We start from the raw sequence: 24891 nt of genomic DNA, 5'->3' as shown, positions 1-24891 counted from the left end.
CTTTCTCTTTCTGGCCCACTTCACTTAGAATGACATTGTCCAGGTTCATCCATGTTGCTGCAAATGGCATTACTTTATTATTTTTTATGGCCGAGTAGTATCCCATTGTATAAATATACTACAGCTCCTTTATCCATTCATGTGTCGATGGACATTTAGGTTGTTTCCATGTCGTGGCTATTGTACGCAGTGCTGCTATGAACGTTGGGGTGCATGTGTCTTTTTGAATTAAGGTTCCCTCTGGATATATACCCAGGAATGGGATTGCTGGATCATATGGTAAGTCTATGAGTTTTTTAGTAATTTTCCAGTTTGTAAAATGTTAATTTTTTTTAAAAAGGTCTTATGGCTACATTGGTTTGGATTTGTGGAATGCCTCACTCATGAGATCTGTTGCATAGTTAAAAACAAAAACAGTTCCATTATCAGCATCTTGTCTCCTTCCTAGCTGCTTCTCTTTATTTAAGATGTGACCCCTGCCCCGCACCCACCCTCCAGGTGTTCTGGCACATAAATGAGGAAGGCTGCTTCTGATGCTTAATTATGCATGTCACATCTGACAAGTGACTGAAGTAATTTGTTATGACAAATGGATCTTTTGGAATAATTATTTTTTTAAATAGGTCTTGGCAATTCACTTCATTGGCCTAGCAAACATCCAGTGCTACAGCATTGTTCTCATTAGTTTGCAAAATCTTAACCAAAATATGTATTCGATTGGAAATTCAGAAGTTTTAATGCTGCTTTGAAAAATATTTCTGTACAATGTTATCTTTTTCATAATGGAAAAAAGAAATAACATCTGATAAGTCAATGGTTTCACGAAAGCACAGGTACTTTTTGTTTCCTTGTCTTAGGTCTTCCAAAAACTTCGCTTTGAGCTTGTTAAGTTCTTCTGCTAGAAGCTTCAACTTGTAAGGAAGCAGTTGTTCATCTAAAATAAAGATATTCCCCAATTATTTGTGTAAATTAAATCAAGCTGGACTCTCTGGTAACACCAGAAAATTAATCTGATTACTTCAGACAAATCATAAATAATCACAATTGAGTTGGTGTAATAAGTGAGCAGAAAAGACAAACTGGAAAGGGATTTTTTTGTTGACATAAAATAGTTGACTTACAATCTTATTGAATTAACAGGCTGTCAGGCAAAAAAGCAGTGCTAGAAAATGACAGTTTGGATTTGAAGCTGTGAAGTTAGAACAGTTGTCCAGCATTACTTTCTACAATGATGGAAATGTTCTATATCTGCCCCATTTAATCCAGCAGTCACTAGCCATGTGGGTTGTGTGACTGAGAACCAAGTTTTTTTTGTTGAACAGTTTTATAGAGAGAGAATTCACATTATATACAATTTATCTGTTTCAACAATTCAGTGGTTTCAGTATATTCACAGATATTCTCAATGATTACCACAGTCAATTTTAGAACATTTTTATCATCTCAAAAACCTGTACCCTTTAGCTATCACCTGCTCCATTCCCCCTCTCCCTGCCCCAGTCCCTACACAACCACTGATCTATTTTGTGTCTCCTAGATTCCCCTGTTGTGGACATTTCACATGACTGGACTCATGACATATGGCCTTTCATGCCTAGCTTCTTTCACTTTGCATGTGTTTTCAAGGTTCATCCACATAGTACTTTGTTTCTATGGCTGAATAATCCATTGTATGGATAGACCACATTTTGTTTTTATCCATTTGTCAGCTGATGGACATTTGGGTTGCTTCTACTTTTTGGCCACTAGGAATAATTGCTATAAGCATTTTTGTACAAACTTTTATGTGAATATGTATTTTTATTTCTAGGTCTCAAAGTAACTGTAGTTAATCATCTGAGGAAGTACTAAGGCTGTTTTGCAAGGCAACTGCGCCATCTTACGGATCCCCGTCAGCGGTGCGTGTGGGTTCTGATTTCTGCACATCCTCACTAACACTTGGACTTTTTGGGTTCTAGCTGTCCTAGTGGGTGTGCAAGGGTATTTCACTGTAGTTTTCATTTGCGTTCCCTGGATGACTAATGATGCCAACCATGTTTTCATGTGGTGATTGGCCATTTGTATATCCACCCTGGAGATATTCCAGATTCTTTGCCCACTTTTAAAATTGGGTTATTTGTCTTTATTATTGATGGTGAGAGTCCTTTATATATTTTGGATACGGGTCCCTTATGAGATACATGGCTTGCGAGTATCTTCCATTCTGCAGGATGTTGTTGCACTTCCTTAATGGAAGGAGAACAGAATTTTTAATTAAAGTACAGTTCTAGAATCTAGTATCACCTCCACTCAAGAACATTTTTTTAATGGGTAGGAAGAGTCAAGAGCGATTTGAGCAGGGCTCTCTTCCCTTTTCCTTTCACGTTATGAAAGGCAAATGGTAGAAAGAACTCCTACACCTATTTTTAAAATTCTGATTATGAAACCATTTTTGTTCCAATCCTATTCTTCAGGCTATAGATTGTAACTCATAAGTGAATCGCAAGTTGCAACCAGTGTTTTTCTAAGATGGGATCAAAGAGAACATAGTAGAGTTCATTAAACACATGAGAGTTTTGCATGACTTGTTTCTGTGCACGAGTATGTTCATGTACTGGGCTACACGTTAGGTTACAAAACAAAATCTATTTACAGATCATGGTAAAGGTTGAAAAGCACAATATGGTTAGTGTATTGTTTCTTTTCCCGATATTCTAAGTTTTTGAAAAGGTAGTAATAATAAATATTGGTGATGCTGGGGAGTACAACAGAAAGCACAGACTAGAATTAGACTTAAGTCTGAGCCCCAAGTATTTAGCAGCTGTTCAGCCTGGGGCAACTTACTTGATTCCCTCCATTTTCCCATCTGTAAAATTACACTTACCTTGTAGGATTCTAAAGAATATAAACAATATTTATAAGGCACTGACCATATAAAAGGGGTTCAAGAAATGTTAAGCTGTTATTTTTTGAATCAACTTTTAAATATAGCAAGGAGTTCAATGTTTAAAACTTAAATTATTTTATAAAACTCTAGTTACAACATCTCAGTTCAGACTGGCAGTGCGCTGTGCTTGTTCAGACTCCCTGCTGCATTTACATCTGGCCTCTGACTGCCTCTCACCACTCCTTACTTGACCCCCAAGACTCACTGGCTTCTTTTCTGTTCTAGAACATACCAAACAACTTTACCTGTGGGCTTTTGCACTTGATGTGTCCATGGCCTGGAGTGACCCTCCAGACAGCAGCATGGCTTGCTGTTTCACTTCATTTAACATCTCTGCTTAAATGGCATTTCCTCTGAGAAGTCTTCCTGATTGCCCTTTAACAAATAAGCCCTCCCATCACTCTACACTGCCCTCCCCTGCTTCATTCTTCTTCAGAGCAACAGCATATGTTCATATGTTTATTTATTTGTCTGTTTCCTCACTATGATGTTCTACTCCCTCCCCGCTCCCCAATATCTAGAATAAAGACTAGTACAGAGTAGCCACTCAATAAAAACCTACTGGATGGATGAATACCTGGTTCCAGAGGTAGAAGTTCTAGTGCTATATAACCAAGTTGCAATATTTTAACTGAAAATCTAATGTAAATTTTATGAGTGAAAGCAAATAAACTACCCGCGTCCCAGGAACAAGAGTAGCAGTGAACAGAATCTTAACTACCCACCATACCTTTTGCTTCCTTCATTGTCTGAGAGACAGCTCTTCGGAGTGTCTGATCGACTTGATGAAGAATATTAGTTGAACAAATAATTCTGTCTGTTTCCTAGGTAATAGACATGGTTATTGGAACAGTTACCTATTTTATAAAAGAAATGGCTAAACTGTAGGTGATGCATATGTGAAGAGACTAAAAGAAAAGTAAAAGTGGCTTTTCTGTTTCAGTTATTCTTCTCTGGGAGATGGTCCAAATAAAATACATCCTGTTGTAACCTGGGTTCCACATAGGCAGTATGCTGGCAAATGTCTAAGAATGGGCTCTCAGAGAAAAACAAAACTCGATACCTATCTATAGTGCTTACCAATTTCTACAGTGTAAATATTCCCATCCTTGCCCACTACAAGCTGCCAACATAACGTCAACAGGCTCTCCAACACTTCCTAAAATTCAGCAATCGGCTTTAACCAGCCAGTGCAAGCTGCCACCGAGCACCACTGCATCCAGGGTAGAGGCTGAATGCTGGTGAGACGCCGAGGCAGTGACAAAGCATCTCTCATATGTTATCATATTTTACACTCAGCTCAAAAAGATCTTCTACAGAGAGTTCCTTCTCATTTGTGCTACGTCTAAACTGGATGACTTACCTTTTGTTCCACATTGTCCTCCACAAATTTTAGTGGATTTTCCAAAGCAGTAAGCAATAAATCAGTCAACTTCAGGCTACAAGAGAAGGTAGGATAAAATAAATCCTAATATTACACATTTGTTTTTAAAGAATTTGTGTTTATGAATATAATTCTAGAGGAATAAATGTGGTATATCCAGAATCCTAAACAAAAGGGGAAAAACAAAGTGACTTGGAAGCCACCTTCTACTTGCAAAATTCAAGTGTAAAAGCTCAAAACAAATAATAAGCCCCTCAAAAATCCCCTCATGGAAGGGGATTCATTTCCTCAGACTCGTATCAGTAAGCTTTGAAAAGACATCCTCTCTCTTCCCTCAGTAAGTGCTGAACTTCAGCCTCCTAGAACTCTATGTTCCCTAAAGGAGGATGCTCAGTCTTTATCTTCTGGCTTCTGCTCATTTACTGGATGTGAATTTAGAACATTCCCCACTGGACAAGGGGTCATCGAGGGCTGAGGTGGAATTCATTCATTCATTTAACAAGTATTTACTGCATATCTTCATATGTGAAAAATAATGCACAACTATGTACGTGAAACTGTGTGCTAAGCTGGGGGTGTAGCAAGATCCCTATCCTCTCTAAGCCTGATCATGTAATGGAGAGAGACAGAGAATTAATCAAATAAGCAAAGAATAATTTCAGACAGCGACAAGTAGATTGGTGAGTGAAGACAGTAAACAAAATGATGACATAGGAGAGTGACAGGGCAGTCTATTTAACATTCCTCACTTGAGTCAGGACAGTCAGGAAGCCAGTCAGGCTTGAATATGTGGGAAGGTAGAGCGGGCAGTAAACACAAGGGCCCTGAGACAAGAAGCAGCTTCTTGCGTTCAGGAAACAGAGGAGGCCAGTCTGGTTGAAAAGGAGCAAGGATAGAGTGCTGGGATGTGAGGCTGGGGGGTTCATCAGGGTAGACTGTGTAAGCTGTGTTAAGGAGTTAGAATTTCACACAGAATACAGGCGGTAGCCCTGAAAAAAATTAAAGCCAGTGAACTCACTATGTTGACTCTTAACCTCAAGATGATTTTTCTCACACAGAAAAGAGCCCAGGTTCTGGAGTGACTGAGGCTGCCCTGGGCCCAAATCCTGGCTCTGCCACTTACTACCTGGATTTGTTACTTGACTTACCTGGGCCTCCGGTATCCTATCATAAAAGGGGGGTAATTCTATCTCCCCTCAGAGGATTGTTGCGAGGACTGAATGAGGTTATAAAGTGTTCAGAACGTGCCCAGGACATATTATCTGCTCAGCAGCTGCTGCCAGTGGTAGCCGCAGCGGTCACAGCGGTCACAGCGGTAGCGGCAGCAGCCATGGTGCCGGTGGTGTTAGCAGCATTACTTCACAGAAGCTGGGAAGGGTATATCTGTCACATCATCTTTCAACTTCCAACACGGGGCCACCAGACTTCAGACTACCCCTTCACTGTTATACTGTGACTATTTGGATATGTGAGGACAGGTGACCAAGTCCTTAAGACCCAAGACAAAACTGCAGATTATGCTCAGGGTCGGCACTGGCAAAGCTCACGCCCCAGGCTCCCTGCAAGCGCTGGCCCTCACTGGTCTGAAGGCTTTGATGAGAACCTTATGTGGCTCCCGTGGAGGATCTCAATGCCTCAACCAGCCATTCACTTCCACAGCCAAACATGTTAAGTATTTCAGAAAGGGCAGCAATCAGTTGGCTGTGTGCCTGCCTGCTCAAAGTTTCAAATATTATGAGAAGTTACAATTAGAAACCTCAGCAGTAGCTTCCTTCCTACACCCTATAAACAATAGTTATTTCAATTTGTTTCTTTTTTTTTCTTTAGTATGTTAAAGTACCTATTATAAGATGCATAGAACCTGTATCCTGGGAACTAAACATTTTGAGGAATGAAATTAAAAAATTAGCCTTTTAAAAGCTGCTGATCCTTTCTGAACAACAGTTAGGCAGGAACAAAGGAGCTGTGGAGCAACTGCTCTAGAATGGCACTGTCCTCTACAGCATCCACTAGCCACATGCGGCTACTTAAGTAATTTAAATAAGATTGATTTATTTTTAAATTTATTATTATATTATTTAATTAGTTTATTTTGGTGGGGGGAGGTAACTAGGTTTCTTTATTTTTAGAGGAGGTACTGGGGATTGAACCCAGGACCTCATGCATGCTAAGCAAGTGCTCTATCACTTGACCTATACCCTCCCCACAAATAAGATTTAAAATTCAGGTCGGTCGTAAGTTGTGCTGGCTGTATTTCAAGTGCTCGAGGATCAGTCACATGTGGCTAACAGCTACCATACTGGGTGGTGCAAACACAGAACACATCCATCATCAATGAGATTTCTATTAGAAATGTGCTGAGGCAGGGGGAGGGTATAGCTCCGTGGTAGAATGCGTGTCTAGCACGCACAAGGTCCTGGGTTCAATCCCCAGTACCTCCATCAAATAGTAAATAAGCCTAATTACTCCCTCTCCTCACAAAAAAGACCAAAATAAATAAATAAATAAATGTGCTGAACTAGAACTTTCCAGAACTCCAGAACTCTCAAGACCTATTTCATGAATGAAATGCATTAGACCCCATAGCCACAAGCCCATGGCTACAAGCAGGGTAACACCAGAGTGAGGTTTAAGGCAAAGTTATGACTTGGTCCCAACTCCACAGCTTTTCCTTCTACAAGAAAGCTACTGGGCAACCTATTTGGACAACGCTCCTTTAGCAAGAGTACCAGAGATGTGTCCTACTCTGAACTCTCTGCTCCGACCTCTGGGAAACAGAAGAATTTTAACGACAGTACACATTTGCAAACAAACCTAAGTTCACATCTCATCTGTCACTTATAGTCCCATTGACTCTGGGCAAACTTCCTCGCTCAGTTTCCTCTTCTATACAAGGGGAAATAGCAATCTCTCTCCAGGGCTGGTGTGAAGATCAACCAAGGGGACACAGGTAAAGCATTCGGCACAGCACCTGGCGCAGCCAGGAACCCAGTGAAAGACACACTGAGTAGGATACCTGGCCTCTGAAGAACAGGCTGGACTCTGAAGTGTGAGGCTGTTGTGTTCCCAAGCGTTTTTCTCAGGGTTGGGCCTTTCTATCTTACTTCCCATCAGGTGGATGGTCTCGGCAGGCAGTGGCTGGGGTCTCCGGCCATTCCTCTGTAAACAGGTCTCCAGAGAACAGTCTAAAAAGACCTGGCAAAAACCTAATGAATCTGAAAGCAATTCAAAACCACAAAATGAGTAACGAACTGTTTTTCCCAAAATGTGAAATAAACATATTAGACAAATTATCCTGCCTGGAGCAGGAAAGACCATTCGTAATACTGAACATGTAGCTCTGAACATTAAGTAAATCCACATAAACCTCCTACTCCAATTAAATTCTCACTAAAGACAGTAGTGATTTTGGTATGTGAACAAATGTCTCCGTGTGTAAGAAAAAAAATGTTTTGATTACATTTCCGAGCCAGCTGATAGACTTCATATCTCATACTTTGATAATAAAAGTTGTCATCTAAAATCAGAAACAAAGGTCTGGAAACAGCAGTCTTCGTTAAGAGGTAGTGTGACGGGGCCTCAGGCGCTGCAGAAGATACGAGATCTTGATCCTTCAAGGAGGTTATAAAATCTTCCCACATGGCTTCAGCCCTGTTGGGTGGGGCAGACATCTGACACCCATTAATGACAGCCAGCAAGAAGTTCTCCAGGTACTTTAACAGTTCCTGTCGAAGCAATTTCCACTGGGATGGCTGCAAAAGATCACAGAATTGCACTTTATATTTCGCTTTGGCCAGTAGGGTGGTCATGGTTAACTGCCACCCTGCCCCATATGATAGTTTCAGAACCATTTGGAGTTCTCTAGATACAACTTGTTTCTTCCTCCTCCATGTCTTTGTATACACCATTCCCTCTGCCTGGAAAGCTGCTCGGTGATGTCAGTCCTCTGTCAACTCTTCTCAGACTCAACCATGCAGAAAGCAGCTCAGATCCTCCCTTGTCTATCATGACACCCTGTTCTGTGTATATTGGGCCTCCACTCTACCAGGGTTTATATTGTTTAGGCATCTCTATGTTCCCACTAGATCAATAGTCTCTCATATACCCAGTCTGCAGCAGGGGGTCTGGCACCTAATAGTTACTCTAGGAACGTTTATGAAATGACTGAGTAAGTGAATAAATGAAAGAGTGAAAAGCTGTTACCATCCAGGAGAAAGGAGAAACCAAGTCAGTATCCTGCCAAAACAAAATAGTCTGGCTAAGATACAGCAATGCTCATTTGCCCTTGAAATGAGAAAAGTTGTGGACAGAAAGAGTATAAGTGGACAGAAAGAGGATCAGCGGACAGGGCCCTGGGTCAACAACAGGATTGGAACGGGATAGGGAAAGATAGAGGAAGCAGGTGGAGGGGAAGAGAATAAATAGCTTGAAATTACAAGTAATCTCGCGTTGCTCAAGGGCTGTGGAGAACACTAACACAGTTATGAGGTCAAGGTTGGAGAGAAAACACAAGGACAGGCGATCAGGATCCCTGTCCTTCCTGTCCATGCCTCAATACATAACTGAGATTACAGCACATACAACAAATACAATAACAAAACCCCCTCAAAAGGAAACACAGATCACTTCCTAAAAGGTGAGATATCATACTAAGAGTGATCAGATGGATCCCATGGCCTTGGTCTGTAGGGGGAGAGTGGAAAAAATATAGTAAGAAAAGTGAGAAGAAAAGCCAGCAAATACAACAATCCCTATCAACCACTTCCAGCTTTCTCCAGGGTGGTGAAAATACTATCACCCAAGTAAAGCCGGTGCCACCAGGACCCTCACCATTTACTAAGAATGGGGAAATACATAACTTTGCTGGTGAAGTTCAAAATTTTTCCACACACCAAATGTACTGTATTTTTGCATATGTACTTATAGAATGGAATCACATCATATTTGTATTTTATTTATGTGAATTCATCTATATTTGGCACTAAATTACAAAACTAACTAAAACTTTCAGAATACATCAAAGAGTATTTTCTCTAGAGTGAGCATGAGATGGGCAACGTGAATCTATTCTTTCCCCAGAAGTCTGTTTTCACTAGCTTCTCCAAGGGGATGCATCTCACTCCACTGAGGGTGATCTGGGGGCTTAAAGAGAAGTATGTACTTGGAACACCAAGTGGATCCCTAAATCAAAGCCTATTTACCTTATCTGGTGGTCAACTGAGAAACAGCCATCTTTTCCTTTGCTGGCAGAGGCAGGTTTACCCTGAGATGAATGAACATAAGCTTCAGAGGCCAAGCCCTTCATTTATACAGGATCTACTGTCATGGGAGGGACCCTAGGAAGCACTCTGCTACTTACAGTTTGGTATCCTTTTTTTGGGGGGGGGTAGGTAAGTAGGTTTATTTACTTATTTTTTCAAAATGGAGATACTGGAAACTGAACCCAGGACCTCGTACTTGGTAAACATACGCTCTACCGCTGAGCTGTATCTCCCTGCGCCCTATATTCTTTTTCTTAAAAAGGGTCCCCTAAACCGCATGACTTAAAGCTCCACAAAACCTAGATTCGTCTGGCTGGATGTTTAACTGACTGTTTAGGAATTTTTGAAGATTCTGTCCCTCTTTTCAGAACAATCTTCCCAAAGGACTTTCAAGAGGATATTTGACTGGGGGCGGGGGGAGGTTCCACTTTGCACGCTGACTTCAGAACGGAACCCTATACTGGTGGTTGTACTTGTTTTATATTTCTAATCGACTCATTCTGCGTTAAACCAGCTCCACTCTCCTCGAACACCTGTCTCTCCTCGATCAGGGCCCACCTCCCACATTGGGTGTTACTCAGCGTTTCTACAGCGGAGCTGGCCCGTTTCCCTCTGCGCCTACAATCTAGGCCCCGCCCCCTCCGCACCGACCAATGGGTTCGCCTCCTCGAAGAACGCGTCCGGCATGACGTCATCATAGGCGACGACGCCCACGGCCCAGCCCCGCTCCTGCCGTAACCGGTGGCTGAGGGCACGCGCCAAGGTAGATTTTCCTGCTGCGGGCAGGCCACAGAGGACGCAGAGGCCCAGCTTCCGCGGCCCCTCGCTGCGAGCTCCTCTGGCGTCCTCGCGGGCCTTCATGCTGCTGAGGGAGACCCGCGGCGGCTGGGAACGCTGTCTCCGGAACTGTCCGCCTTTGGCGCACGCGCAGAATCTCCCACCGCTCTGTTGCGCCGCCTGGTGCCGCAATGGAGGAATGGGGAGAGTCTTCAAATCCAAAAACCTGGCGTGGTCGCGGTTTCTGAGGTCGTCCCCTTGGTCACCAGAACGGCTGATGCTGAGCTTCCTATGAGACGAGTCCTCTAGGCTGGGGAGTCCACGGCGATGCGTTTCCTAAAACCTGGACGTTTCCTAGAGGGTCAGAGACTTGGACTTAAATCTTCAGTTAGAATCAGGTTTCCTGCCGATACTTGCAAACCATTAGAATCTGCGTCTCGGTTTTGTTTGGGTTGGGTTGGGTTTTGTTTTTTGTTTTTTGTTTTATAATGATGAAGTCCCCTGCCCAGGAAAATCGCAAGAGAGACTTTGAGCCTCTTCCTCCAGCGGTCTTTGGAAGGTCAGTTAGGGTAATCAGAGGAGGCGAAGCTGACAGTCCGACAACTCCGCTCCTCTGCCCCACCCAGATGTGATGAATGGAACGGGAGAGTATGTTACTGCGCCCTAACGCCGCCAGTCGGCAGCAAGCCTGAGGGAGGAGTAAAGGCAGGAAAGGACCCTAGACTTCAATTCCAGCGCATTCATGCAGCGCACACTAGGTGTTTTAGTGTTAAAAAGAAATAGTAAGTTGTGGAGAAGTATAAAACGAATTCCTTTTGTGGGGATGTGGTTACGCAGCAGGTACACAGTACATTATCTATTTTCCTTCTCTTGGATTGAAAGTGAGTATTGAGTTAAACATACTTTTCATTTCATGACATTTTATTATCATAGGCCCAGTGCGAGATGGCTCTCCTTAATTTATTATTCTTTTTCATCACTCATGTACACTCACACTGATTTCTTCCCCCTTTCCTAGGCAACCTTTTTTTTTTCTTGTTTAAACATGATTATTTTGTTTATTTACTTTTAGGCTATTTTTTTAAGAGCAGTTTCAAGTTCACAGCAAAATGGAGTAGAAAGTACAGAGAGTTCACATATACCTCTGTCCCCCAACCCCACCGTCTTGCACTGGCAACATCCAGTGTGGTATATTTGTTACAACCAATGAACTACACATCGTTATCTCCCAAAGGCCATAGTTTATACTGGGTTTACTCTTGGTGTTAACATTCCATGAGTTTTGGCAAATGTATGATGACATGTATCCACCATTATAGTGTCATACAGAATAGTTTCATTGCCCAAAAAAAAAAATCTGTGCTCTCCCTACCTGGCGACTGCTGATGTTTTTGCTGCCTCCATTGTTTCGCCTTTTCCAGAATGTCATATCGTTGAAATCATACAGCCTTTTCAGATTTGCTTCTTTCACTTATGTCTTTTCATAGCTTGATAGCTTGTTTCTTTTTAGCACTGAAGGATATTCCATTGCCTTGATGAATCACAGTTTATCCATTCACCTACTGAAAGATGACTTGATTGCTTTAAAGTTTTGGCGATTGTGAATAGTTACTATAAACATGAATGCAGATTCTTGCATGGACATAAGTTCTTGACTTATTTGGGTAAATACCAAGGAGCGTGATTACTGGATCTTATGGTAGGAGTGTGTTTAGTTTTGTAAGACTCTGCCAGACTGCCTTCCAAAGTGGCTGTACCATTTTGCATTGCCACCAGCAGGGAATGAGAATATCTGTTGTTTCATATTCTTGTCAGCACTTGGTGTTGTCAGTTTTAGATTTTAAATATTCTGATAGGTGGATAGTGGTATCTCATGTTACTTTGGTTTTCACTTCCCTAATAATACATGATGTTGAGCATCTTTTCCTATGTTTACTTGTCATCTGTACACACAGTCAGCCTGCTGTATCTGTGGGTTCCACACTTGCAGATTCAACCAACTGCAGATTTAAAATATTTGGAAAAAAATTGCAGAAAAGTTTCAAAAAGCAAAACTTGAATTTGCTCCTGCCGGCAATTATTTCTATAGCATTCACATTGTATTTACAACTATTTACATAGCATTTAACTGTATGAAGTATTATAAGTAATCTAGAGATGATTTAAAGTATACAGAAGTTGTTCATAAGTTATATGCAAATAGTATGTCATTTTAGATAAAGGACTTGTGCATCTGCAGATTTTGGTATGCACAGGGGTCCTGGAATCAATTCCCCCACAGATAGTGAGGGCTGACTCTTCTTTGGTGATGTTTTTGTTCAGATCTTTGGCCCACTTTTAAACTGGGTTCATTTTCTTACAGTTGAGTTGTAAGAGTGTTTGTATTTTTGGATAAAAGTCCTTTATATATCTTTTGTAAATATTTTCTCCCAGTCTGTGGCTTTTCTTCTTGTTCTCTTGGAAGTACCTTTGGCAGAGTGGAAATTTTTCCTTTTAATGAAGTCCAGCTTACCGGTTACTTCTTTCATGGATCATGTCTTTAAAGTTCTATCTTAAATGTCATCACCAAGCCTAAAGTATCTAGATTTTTTAAATGTTATCTTCTGTAAGTTTTATAGTTCTACATTTAGCATTTGTCTGTGATTAAATTTGAATTTTTGTGAAAGATAAAAATCCTGTATCTATATATATATTTTTTAAACATATGGTTATCCAGTTTGTTCCACCTCCATTTGTTGAAGACTTTTTCCCTCCATTGCATTGCCTTTGCTTCTTTATCAAAGATCAGTTGACTATATTTGTGTGGGTCTATTTCTCGGCCATTTTGTCCATTGATCTACTCGTCTGTTCTTTTCCCAGCACCACACTGCCTTGATTGCTGTAGCATTACAGTTAAGTTGGGTAGTGTCAGTCTTCTGACTGCTCTTTCTCTTCAATATTGTGTTGGCCATTTTGGGTCTTTTACCTCTCCATATAAACTTAAAAATAATATTGTTGATATTTACAAAAGCACTTTCTGGGCTTTTGATTGAGATTGTGTTGAACCTGTAGTTCAAGTTGGGAAGAAGTGACATCTTGACAAGATCAAGGCTGTCTACCCATTAACATAGAGTATCTCTTTTCATTTATTTCTTCTTTGACTTCATTCATCAGTTTTGTAGTTTTCCTCAAATAGATCTTGACAATTTTTGTTAGGTTTATACCAAGTATTTCATTTTTAGGGTGTAAAGCATATTGTGTTTTAAATTTAAAATTTCACTTGTTCATTGCTAATATTAGGAAAGCGGTTGACTTTGTATGTTAACCTTGCATCCTGCAACCTTGCCGTAATCAGTTATTAGTTCCAGTTAGTTTTGATTGATTCTTTCGTATTTTCTACATAGGCAGTCATGTCATCAAAAACAAAACCAGTTTAATTTCTTCCTCCTCAATCTGTGTACCTTTCATATCCTTTGTCTTACTGCATTAGCTAGAGCTTCCAGTAAGATGCTGCAAAGGAGTGGTGAGAGGAGACATCCTTGCTTTGTTCCTGATCTTTGTGGGAAGGCTTCTAGGTTCTCACCATTAAGTATGATGGTAGCTGTAGGTTTTTGGTAGATGTTCTTTATCAAGTTGAAGTTCCCCCCTATTCCTAGTTTGCTAAGAGGTGGTTGTTTTTTTTTTATCATGAATGGGTATTGGATTTTATCAAATGCTTTTTCTGTAACTACAGTACAATTATGTGATTTTTCTTTTTTAACCTGTTAGTATGATGAATTACATTACTCAATTTTCAAATATTGAACCAGCTTTACATGCCTGGAATAAATCCCACTTGGTCATGGTGTCTAACTCTTTTTATACATTGTTGGATTCATTTTGCTAATATTTTGTTGTTAAAAGGAACCTGGATTTTTGCATAAGTTTTCATGAGAAATATTGGTCTTTTTTTGTTCTTTTCTCATAATATCTGTCTGATTTTGGTATTAGGGTAATGCTGGTCTCATAGAATGAGTTAGGGAATATTCCCTCTGTTTCTATGTTCTCAGAGACTGAAAATAATTGCTATAATTTCCTCTCTGGATGTTTGGTAGAATTCACCAGTTATCTGGAACCAGTTATCTTTTTTAAACAACATATTTTGGAAAAAAATGATTTTAAAAAATTTCATGTTGTTTTATATTTCAAAATTTCAAAATGAATTACTGTAACTTCAAGTTTAGGTGTCCACTATCTAAAAAGATATGCTTTTTAAAGAATAGGTTCAAAAATAAGCAAGTGATGTTGGCATCCAGCCATAATTAGGGTATAACCTTGAATTTGTAAAGCTTTCTTCACAGACCTCAGTCTCACCTGAGGCCCAGAAAAGGACAATAATATGAGATATTTACTAAATATGTGGTTCTCTTAAATTAGCAGGGTGTCAGCATGGCACCATTGCATTTAGTCCCAGAGATAAGAGTATTTGACAGAGTCCAGGTGGTGGATTTGGGTCTAATAATGGGGCCCAGACCACTTGGGTATGGGAACTATGTCCTGCTCCACACACTCCCTTCTTCCCTCAGCCCCAGGACTATCCACTGCACCATAGGGAAGGGAGCTACGCTTGGCTGTAGTTCAGTGGTGGAAATATTACAAACCTCCTAGAGTTTAAAACTGTGCTGCAAAATTATTCTCTTCTTGAGAATGATCTTAGAATGCAGTAACTTCTTTCTTACCAAAGAAAGCAAGTGACAACTCACATATACCTAATTCGGAGTTGCTGCCTTTTCTCCAGAATTTTTGTAGTCAAGTGAACCAATCTCGAGACATTCATGACTCATTTTCCCTCACATATAAACACATAACCTGAAGGCACTCAGGTCACTCCTGTTTAGGATTTAGTGTTAAACTCGATTTAAATCACTATTACATTAGATTGGTTCAGTCACGTGGGCAGTGTCACACTAAGTACAGTCTCAGTTGTCATCATTCTGACCCTTTTGGTCCTCAGAAGAGGAGGTTGGGCAGTAATCATGCTAGAGCAGTCACTCTGCTTTGAACCTGGGGTGAGACTGCTTGACTAACCTCAGCTTACTGGTCCTCTCCTATCAGCTCTGCCACTACTCAGGGCCGCAGACATTGTGTGTGACGCTGGCCTCGCCTAGGTCTCCTGCCTACCACACGGGCTGCAGAAGGGACCCAGCACCCAGTTCCAATTTAGCCTTGGCTAAATCTTCCCATGTTGGAGGCTACTTATTCTGTTCTCATGAGAGCTTTCAGTTTACTTTGATCCAGCTGCTTGTTCCAGACCTGTTCTCCTTACGGGGAACTGGATTCACCTGGAAGCAAGTGAGTAGAAAGAGCAATGTGCGACAACTCTGGCTTTAAGTTTCCTGATCTGTATAATGAATGAAGTCCTCAAAAGGGGACTTAGAAAATCTGAGATTCAACCATCTGATGTCCCCAGTATCTTCAGAAGTAGCCCTTCTCCTCTGGTAACTTTCACTCAGCACTTAAGGTCTTTAATCACTAGCAGAAATGGCTAACAGTCTAGCTGCCAAAGCCCAGATTTTCTTAATCACAACAATGGCCATAAAACCTCATTCCTCACCACTTTATCCATCTTCTCTTCACTAATTCCAGAGCCAAGCCTTCTGGAACCCCTTTCTAATCACAAACAGATTTTCAATTTTATGAGACTGACATGCTGCCTGCTGCGCTAAGAGAGCAGATAGATTTTCACTTTTAAAAGGAACCTGAACTGCTTTACCTTAACCCAGACACAGTTTTGCCAGCATGACATTGCTCACAGCCTCTCCAAAATCTCACTTCTATTTGCTGAGAATATTAAGCAAGTAGCCTAGCAGACATTTATATTTATAAACGCTTGTCTCCTTGGCTGCCACCCACTCACAGGCCTGTGAAAATGAACTTCCTTACTTTACTCTCCAATGAGGTCTTGTTCTTACCCATTTCAGTTACTCCTCTTCTAAAATTCAGGCCAGTGTAAAATTATAAATTTATCGGCTCCTTTTCTATACTCACCATCAATGTCATTTCCAGTTGAATCAAGTCACCAGTTTTTTCTTCTAATCTTCTTTAAAAAAACCTAACAAAGATAGCCTAAAGCATGAGCTAGATAATCAAATGTTACCAAGTCTTGAACAAATTTTACACTATCTAGTGTTTTTCTGATTCCCAAAGACGATTTTGCTCCTGGTTGTGAGGCAGAAAGCAAAGTAAATGACCTAATGTGCTGAAAGTGAGTGCTTAGACCCAGAACAATCATCCACCTTGCTCACCCTAAGAACGACCGAAGTGTCTGAGGAAAGATCAAAGGTGCAAGAAGTTCTGCTAAGATAGAGAGGATCTGAATGTTACCAACCTCTGGCCAATAGCAACAATGATGAAATAGATGTCAACTGCTTGGTTTCCTTTATTTGTTTTCTTTTTATTGTTGGATCATGCTTATTTATTTACACATACATACATACACACACACTGGGGATTGAACCCAGGACCTTGTGCATACTCAGCATGCACTCTACTACCTCCCACCAATTGCTTGATTTCTTAAGCTTCCAGAACAATTTTCTCAGGAGAAAGCAATTCCTAGAGATTTCCAATGAATTTCTGTTTCCTTACTTCCATCATTGTGTTATATGTTTAAAATCATTATAAAGATGTTTAAAACAATCAAACCCTTCAACAGTCTAATAAACGAGCCTTGTATTTAACACTGTGAGTTATCCATTTAATAATGTTCACTTGATATTTATGTACCAAATATTGTGTTAAATGCCGGGGATTCACACATAAATAAAGACATCTGTTTAAAAACTCATAATTTACTTGAGAGAAAGTGAGAAAAATAAAATGTACACAGCACAGAGATTAATATAACTATAAATTAAAAAAATTTACATTGCCTGTTCACATTATGTTGTATATAAAAGCACGACTATCAAAGGTAAAACTGGTAGAAAAGATTCTACAGCTTCCCCTTAACCTGCAGTCTAACAGTACAGCATATTCCTGGAGGGACTTTAATAAACATACCTCAAAATACCACAATTTTACACAAAGATGGGTAATTTTTATTAAAAAAAAACCCACAATATTCAAAATGAGTTGTGAACTATTCTGTAAAATTTTTGCTCAGTTCTTCAGAATGTACAAGTGTCACAAAAACAGCAAAAAGTAACAAAACACATCCTATAGTTGATTTAGCTTGGCTGCTACCCTGTTTCATTGTCAACTTACCAAGAATTGGTTCACCTAGACTTTAAAACTCTAGGTAAACAATCTAAGTCCCCAAGAATGCAGGAGAAAACAATCCCACAAAATGGGTCCATTATGAAAGTTCTTTTAAACCAGGCATTCTGCAGCTGGAGTGGATTTTTCTATAGATATCATGTTACTCATGCTGGTTACCTTTTCAGTCCATTCTTTTTACTGGATTCATTCACATTAGTGTACATTACTGTAGATCCAAGCAGAATAAGGCTGTTAATTTTTTTTTTAACTTGGAAGATAAAACCTATATAAACAAAAGCTCTTTGCAATTCTGAATAGTTTAAGGATGTAAAGAGGTTCTGAAACCAGTGTTTTGAAGAATCTAAGGCATGCAGTTAGCAATAAGACATGGTCATGTGACTCCTACCTCCCTTACCCCTAATACCTGTATTTGTATTTTTAAAGAAATCTTATTCCCTGATTTTAATTATCCTCTTTACTAAGACTCTAGGGTAGTGACGGTGGGCAGAGACAGGGAAGAAACACACGTAGCAGTAGGGTAGGGCTTTTTTTTTTAAAAGCTGCACACACCCTCCCCTAATAAAACTCAACTACTCTCGCCACTTAGAATTAACTGCTGTTACTAATGGAAGAATGGCCATCCAATTCTTCACGTGTCTTGTTGCTACCTGTGTGTGTCTTATAACAGATTCTTACACAGGCAAGGATACTGATTACCATTAGCAAAGCAAAGGCCCATGGGGCAGAATCCAAGAGAGACCAGGTGCAAGCTTCCAGTTGTCCTCTCCTAGTGGAGTTGCATGGACAACATTTAATTCTCCCAGCAAGGATGCGTGACAACACGTACAGAGAACTGCCAACCAAGGAAGCTCATCTGAGTCTTGGTGTCCAGGGTTTTTATTGGGGGTCTGTCATGTAGGCATGGAGCACCCATGTGCTGACATGAGTTACTTAATCTTTAGCCTCTTAAGAGACCAAAATAACAGTGTGGCCCTCATCATATATCACATTGTTACCGCAACCCAAGGCCCCTTGTTATAAAGAAAATTTTATCAAGCAGGATATTCCAGCAGCTTAGAGGATATGACTAGGAGCTGGTCAGGAGCCAGGTCTTTGGAACGTGAGCAAGTTTTGAACCTCCTATACTTACCAAGTTAACCTTTACTGCAAAATAGCTTTAGGATAAGAAGTTGTCACCTAGATGATAATCAGGGATGTGGGCACAGATTCAGCTATAGATCAAAGAGCTTTCCCATCATTTCGTCATTTCTTCAGAAAGGTTGAAGCCAGGCTGTATTGAAAACTGTTTCCTGTCCAACAATGCTGCTAACCAGGACAGAGGTTATAAATGAGGTGGGGCTGGAGAGCAGCTATGAATGAAGCTGAGGAAAACGGGGATGGAATGTTACCTTCTCTCCCACTTCTTCCTTAATTGCAGGCCCAGCACTGAGGCAGGGTGAGAAGGAATTCCAGGCAACCATGGGGCTTGCCAGGACCAGAAAGAAAGGGAAGCGAGGGGAGGAGGTACAACTCAAGTGCTGCTAGCTGGGAGAAAAGTTAAGTTCCATAACCACCTTACTAGGAAGTATACTCCTGGGTAAAAGGCAGGGCAAATAGGGTAAGAACTCATTCTACTTAAAATTAAGATTGTCAGCATCGAAACTGTTATATTGCTAAATGAATAGGCCCAAGAAAATTAATGCCACAAGTCACTTCTTTATAAAACATACCTTTCAAATATTACTGGCTCATATTCTGAAAACAGATTTGAAATATGCTCCTAAAGAGCATATGGAGCTCTTGCATATTAAGTTGTAATAAACTTTAAGTGACTAAAAAAATTGCATAGTTCACCCTCACAATATTGTTGGGAAGTTTCCAACATATATTTTATGATTTGTATCAAGGGGGAAAATGGAGCAAAAAAAATCAATTACAATTCACAAGAGTAATTTATCATATTAAAATTGAGGTCAGCTCTGAACAACCACCACCCTAGCTTTGAAGAAAAAAAGCATTAGCTTGAACTTACTAGTTTTTAGTTTTACCTTTTTCTGTATCTCTTGTAAGTTTTTTTTTCAATTGAAGTGTATAGTTGATTTACAATGTTGTGTTAGTTTATGGTGTACAGCATAGTGATTCATTTATACATATATTCTTTTTCATATTCTTTTTCATTATAAGTTATTACAAGATATTGAATGTAGTTCCCTGTGTTACATTAGGTCCTTGTTATCTATTTTATTTGTCTCTTATTTTGTGATAAAGATGCCACCAACTCTCACCAATCTATCAATTCCATGCAACAAAGCTATACTCAATAATTTTACCAGGAATAAAATAATTACTAATCTTAGCAAGCCTACAGATAATAGGGAACACAAATATGTATACTGATAAAGTCTGAAATCGTAAGAGAATCATTAATACCTGACAAAGATTCCTGCTTGGTCAAACGTTATTCAGGCTCCTGAACCTTCTCCCAGGCTCATTTGTGTACTTCCTTGTAAAAAATCTAGTTTTAACAAGAAAACTGCTAAGTCAGTTTAGCAAGATGCCTCTCCTTCAAATCTTATCACCCTTGATATCTAATCAGCTTCCTCACCCTCCATCATCCCCTAGGTGATGTCTGATAACCCTGGCCTGTCATCAGCAAGAATTCTTTTAGGTTGGTTTAGCCACAATGCTCTTGACAATTGATGTTTCTCATTAGCAATTTTCTGTCCACTGACCCCCGACCCTGCTCCTTGGCTACAAATTCCCACTCGGCCATGCTGTATGCAGAATGGAGCCTGGGTGTATACTAAGGTCTTTTCCTCTATTGTATACTTCTGAACAAAATCTGTTTTCCCTGTCCAGTTCTAGTTTTTCTTTGACATACCTAAGAAGTGTAAGTGTAGTCCAGAGGAATGGGTTTGATGCTATAGCAGAGTGGAGATCTGCTTGGCTTTGAATGATGAACAGGATTTTCCCTGTTCCAAAAGAACAGGCATTCTAGCTGGCGGGAAAAGCAGATGCAAAGATGGGGGAGGTGGGAGGGCAGGGAGGTAAGCAGGAGCCAAAGTACAAAAGGCTGTGCTCAGTCAAGAAACAAGCACCAGAGAGAGCACAGGGCAGTGGGGAGGATGGAATGTAAGTCACTGAGAATGAAGGCTAACGACTGTAAAGAAGCTCCTGGAACTGTTCAGATGAAAGCTACTGCTTGAGAACAGAAGCAGCAGAAACGAAGAAAGGTTTCCTTTAAGAAAGCCAGGCCCTGGTGATTTACTGGCTGTGTGAAAGAAAGGGGGAGACCACAGAAGTCTAGTTTTCTGGCTGCTGGTCATTCAGCCCTATTCAAGAAAGTCAAAATCCCGCTGATAATATTGAGCTCACTCCTTAAAGTGCAGATGGGTGTTTCTGAAGAAGAGCATATTTTCCTTGGGCTGTCTAAAGACGTTAACGTGAATAAAAGTTAATTTATGACCATAGGAAGCAGGACCTATAGGAAAGCAATACCAATAATGGAGAGAACTGAGAATGAGTCTAGAGTATTCAAAAAAATCTTTGCAAATTAGAACCTTTACAATCAAGCCTTTCGAAACTTTTGATATTGCACTTTTTTAAAATTGAAGTATAGTCGGTTTACAATGTTGTGTTAATTTCTGGTGTACAGCATAATGATTCATTCATATATATGTATGTATATATATTCTTTTTCATATTCTTTTTCATAGGATGCTATTTCAAGGTATTGAATAGACAAGTACCTTGCTGTTTATCTATTTTATATACAGTAGTATGTCTCTGCAAATCCCGAACTCTGACATTCCACTTTTCTAACTACCTTTTTTCTTACAAAAGATGGAAAAATCATCGGCACAAGCCTTTTCAAAGTAGGATGGGTGGTGGGGTCGGGGATCTACCTCCCGATCCCGCGGGGCATCTAGAAGTTCCAACGGCTCCCACTTCTTCGACTCACAGGGTAAAGGTCCTTCCAGGCCAGCTCAGCTTCTACTTCAGCACAGACCGGAGGCTGCGCTCACCCCGCTCTTCCCGGGGCAGGAGGGCAGACGGCGCGGCGGCCCCAGGACGGCGGCCTGGGCGCCCGAGCTCGCCGGTCCCCGCCGCGCAGCCCGGCGGCAGCTGAGAGGGGACGTCACGGGCACCCACAGCTTCCCGGACACCTCCCGCCACCGCCCCATGGCCGCTCGGGGACACCGTCCGAACCCCTTCCTGGAGAAGCCGAACTGCCGGCATCCACCCGACACCCTCCGAGGAGGGAACGTGAGAGGGGAGCGAGTGGAGGAGTCAAAAGAGAAAGCGACTTAACTGCAGGCCGCCGCCGCGTCCCGAGACTCGCGCACTCCAGAGACAGCGAGGGTCGGGAAGAGGCCCTTAAGGTCGCGTGGGCCACGACACCACACCCACCTCACGACCGACTCCGCTCACTGGACCAACTCGCCCGGTCGTAGCCGCAACGGGCATCCACACCACCTGCTATTTCTCTGCTGCCAATCTCGAAAATCCACCGGGTTCCCGCGAGCACCCACCGCGCCTGCGCACAGCCCGAGCGCTGGACGACGTGCTGTCAGTGCGCATGCTCCGGCCTTTGGCTCTTCCCCTCACGTTTTGAACCCTTTTGCCAAATCGGGCCGGTATGCGCATGCGTGTCTGCGGCACCTGGTCTCTCCAAACAACGGCGAGAAGCAGCAGCTCTTAAGTTTGGGCCTGGAGCCCGAGAAGGCTCAAAGTTCTTCATCTTCCCTCTGGCGGAAACTCAAGCACTGGAAGAGGGGTTCCGGGCCTGGCCTGCCCTGGAGGTGGCCGAATGGAGACCGGGACCGTGGACGGGCCGCTGACCCGCCGCCCGTCGCTGGCCTCTTCCTGGGATGCCGACTGCGGAGCCCTGGCCCAGAGGCTCCATCTCACCCGGGCTGATCTCGGCGCCCGGGACGCCCACTGGGAGGAGCTGCTGGCGCCGCCTGACACGAGGTGCGCCGGGCCCTCGGGACTGGGGTTGTGCTCTGCGACAGCCCCGCTGCTGGGGGAGCCGGGAGCGGATCGGGGGTCGGGGGGGGACACGGTCTGGGCCCGGGTCCGGGAGCCCAGCTGGTGACGGGTCCGGGCGTGCGGCGAGGGCCACTGGGCAGGGCCCGAGTGTCCGAGGGCGGGGGCGGGACCGCGGGAACCGGCGGCGACTCCAGTCAGTGTCGGATGCTGGGTTCTCGGGGCAGGTGACCAGGGAACTGGGCCTTTCACACACATCCCCTTGTGCCCGTCACGTCGGCTTCTGACGCCCTTGTCAGAAGCGGAATCGTCTATCTGGAAACACAGAAACCTCCTATCTACCAAAATAGGCTTTTAAAAAAAATTGTCGAACGTCTTCATCAGCTTAATCTTGAAAAGGACACACTTTTGGCCTTTATTCCATTCTGCACGCCCCCACCCTCCCATTCTGAACTATTTTGTTATTCACACTAGCTGCTTAGTAAATTTATTTAACTGGAGAGGCAATTACAGAGAGTTCTTAGAATGGAGAAGTCAAGGGGAAAATAGAATGGAGAGCCCTGATGTCTAAAACATCGTTTCTTTAGGAATTCTGTATTGAGCATTTGTTCAGTGCGGTGCAAGGCGCTTGGACTCCGAATGCACATGTAAATGAATTGGATAAAATGGCAAGCCCTGGGGCCCAATAGGTGGGTTAGGAAGAGTGTTCAGCGAACTGTGCGGTGTAATAGTCTTCATTTTCTTTACAGCCAGGACCTGGTGGTTTTGCAAAGGAACCTGAACAGCCAAGATGAAAACCCCTGCTTCCTTTACCTGAGATGTGACCCTGGTGGAGGTGAAGAAATCGTTTCTATTGGCATTTTAAGTTCAGCAAGAAATATGGAAGTCTACTTAGGAGAGGAGTACTGTGGAACCAGTAGGGGCAAGAATGTTTGTAATGTTCTGGACGACAGGTTTGTGACCTACGCATGTGCAGGTGTTCTTGTGAAGTACTGTTTTGTTTTCTTCAGCTTTTGCATATTTATTGATTCCCTAATATTAGCGTCAGACACAAGGGGAGAGTAGATAAAAACATACCAACGGACATAGAGGTTTAGACCTTTAGGAATCTTAAAGACAGTCTGGATGAGCCTGGTTGTTTTTATAAATATAGAAATTGAGAGCTAATGGAAGAGAGAAAAGTTGGTAGACGGTCATACCTAGTTAGTGGAAGAGTTTTGCTGGTATAAAGTGCTGATAAATGTTTCTAGTCTGTTTTCTTTAACTCACAGGCATCTGTTTTCCAAAAATGAATTTGTCAGTCAGTCTGGAACTTTGAACATTTTCTTGTAGGAAACCCATACAAATACCGCATGAGCCCAGACTGCACCATACAGGCACATTTAACCCATTATTAGACTTTCTGATTTCTGATTTTTTGTGATGATTCTGTCTTAATCTTTTTTGAATATGAATCAAAACATGAACTGTTTCATAGCCTGTGCATGTTGAATATAACAGACATGTTACTGAGCTTTGAAACATGCTCTGTGCTACGTGATTATACATTTGATATCTAATTTAATTCTCCTTTATAGCTAGTAAGTGGCAGATGCCATCTTTATACTGAGTGCAATTCGGAAGGAAGCCCCAACTCTTTCTGCCTCACCAGGAAGACTGAATCTAAGGAGCTGAATGTTGTTCTGGAAACCTTTATTTTTAAATGTAACTGTTAAAAGTGATAATGTATGATATTTTTAATAAACTAATTCTTTTATTTTTAGTGAACATGAAAAGATTATTTTGTACAAAAATTACCTAAAATTGGAGTCTTCCACACATGCTTGTAAACTAAAGGTAAGTCGTTCCCACATTTTAACTGAGTTGAAAACTATAGTTGCTCTTCTACTGTATGTACTGCTTTTCTGTTTGTTTGGTAATGTACTTAGTCCCGTTTAGTCCCTGGTTTTAGTTCAGAAATACTTAGGAAACATGTTAAAAAAAACTCTATTCTAAAAACTTATCAACATTCTTCTGTTAAAATTTGACCATTTATTAGCCATGATCATGTCATGTCCTGTTGTTAATAGAGCAGTATTGTACTTTTCAGCCTTGCGAAACTGAATTAAAAAACTTTTTTTCTCTTTATACAAAAGTCAAGTGGCAAGAAAACCACAAGCAGTTTTGGTCCCCAAATATCTAAATAGATAAAGAGATAGAACACAATTAGAGACGTTTCAGACAAGGGCACCACAAAGTGAAAGGGATCTGGACTGGTGTCTTCAGCATGAAAAGTATCGTTAAGGTGAACTTCAGTGATGTCGTCAGGGTCTAGGGAAAGGGTGCTGAGCTGGAAG

The 24891-nt window shown here is 41.6% G+C and overlaps 2 protein-coding genes across 4 annotated transcripts in view; one reads left to right on the top strand and one right to left on the bottom strand.

The window, feature by feature from the left end:
* Window positions 1-712: 712 nt before the first annotated feature.
* On the bottom strand, window positions 713-22089 carry PSTK (phosphoseryl-tRNA kinase). Of its 2 annotated transcripts, none has more exons than XM_072972071.1 (6): window positions 21977-22089; window positions 7771-8062; window positions 7327-7525; window positions 4290-4365; window positions 3657-3750; window positions 713-934 (listed from the first exon to the last, which is right to left on the bottom strand). In XM_072972071.1, exons 1-6 carry the CDS (start codon window positions 22031-22033, stop codon window positions 735-737), a joined length of 918 nt encoding a protein of 305 aa, XP_072828172.1. In that variant the 5' UTR covers window positions 22034-22089; the 3' UTR covers window positions 713-734. The 2 variants fall into 2 exon arrangements, with proteins under 2 accessions (XP_072828172.1, XP_015097382.2); XM_015241896.3 differs by lacking the exon at window positions 21977-22089 and adding an exon at window positions 10223-10776.
* The window catches only part of LOC140699453 (ATPase PAAT-like), a 16046-nt gene continuing 12690 nt past the window's right edge, over window positions 21536-24891 (top strand). The window contains exons 1-3 of one of the 2 annotated variants that reach the window (XM_072972064.1): window positions 21536-22540; window positions 23305-23508; window positions 24319-24391. In XM_072972064.1, the coding sequence (XP_072828165.1) occupies window positions 22377-22540; window positions 23305-23508; window positions 24319-24391 (441 nt within the window). In that variant the 5' untranslated portion in view covers window positions 21536-22376. The remainder of the gene's footprint in view (window positions 22541-23304; window positions 23509-24318; window positions 24392-24891) is intronic. The other variant, XM_072972063.1, reaches the window with a different exon arrangement.

Source organism: Vicugna pacos, chromosome 11 (assembly GCF_048564905.1).
Source record: "Vicugna pacos chromosome 11, VicPac4, whole genome shotgun sequence".
Lineage (NCBI taxonomy): Eukaryota > Metazoa > Chordata > Mammalia > Artiodactyla > Camelidae > Vicugna > Vicugna pacos.
Note: the sequence above shows the minus strand (reverse complement) of the source record. Positions and strands in the feature narration are given on the sequence as shown.

Bases quoted from the DNA above. Each gene is read 5' to 3' on its own strand.
- PSTK (XM_015241896.3), bottom strand. From the start codon at position 10,432: ATGAAGGCCCGCGAGGACGCCAGAGGAGCTCGCAGCGAGGGGCCGCGG. The intron at 7,526-7,770 runs GTAATCAAAACA...AATTGCTTTCAG, and splicing joins CTATCAGCTGGCTCGGAAAT to ATTCATTAGGTTTTTGCCAG. The intron at 4,366-7,326 runs GTATCCTACTCA...CTTCTCTTGTAG, and splicing joins GCCTGTTCTTCAGAGGCCAG to CCTGAAGTTGACTGATTTAT.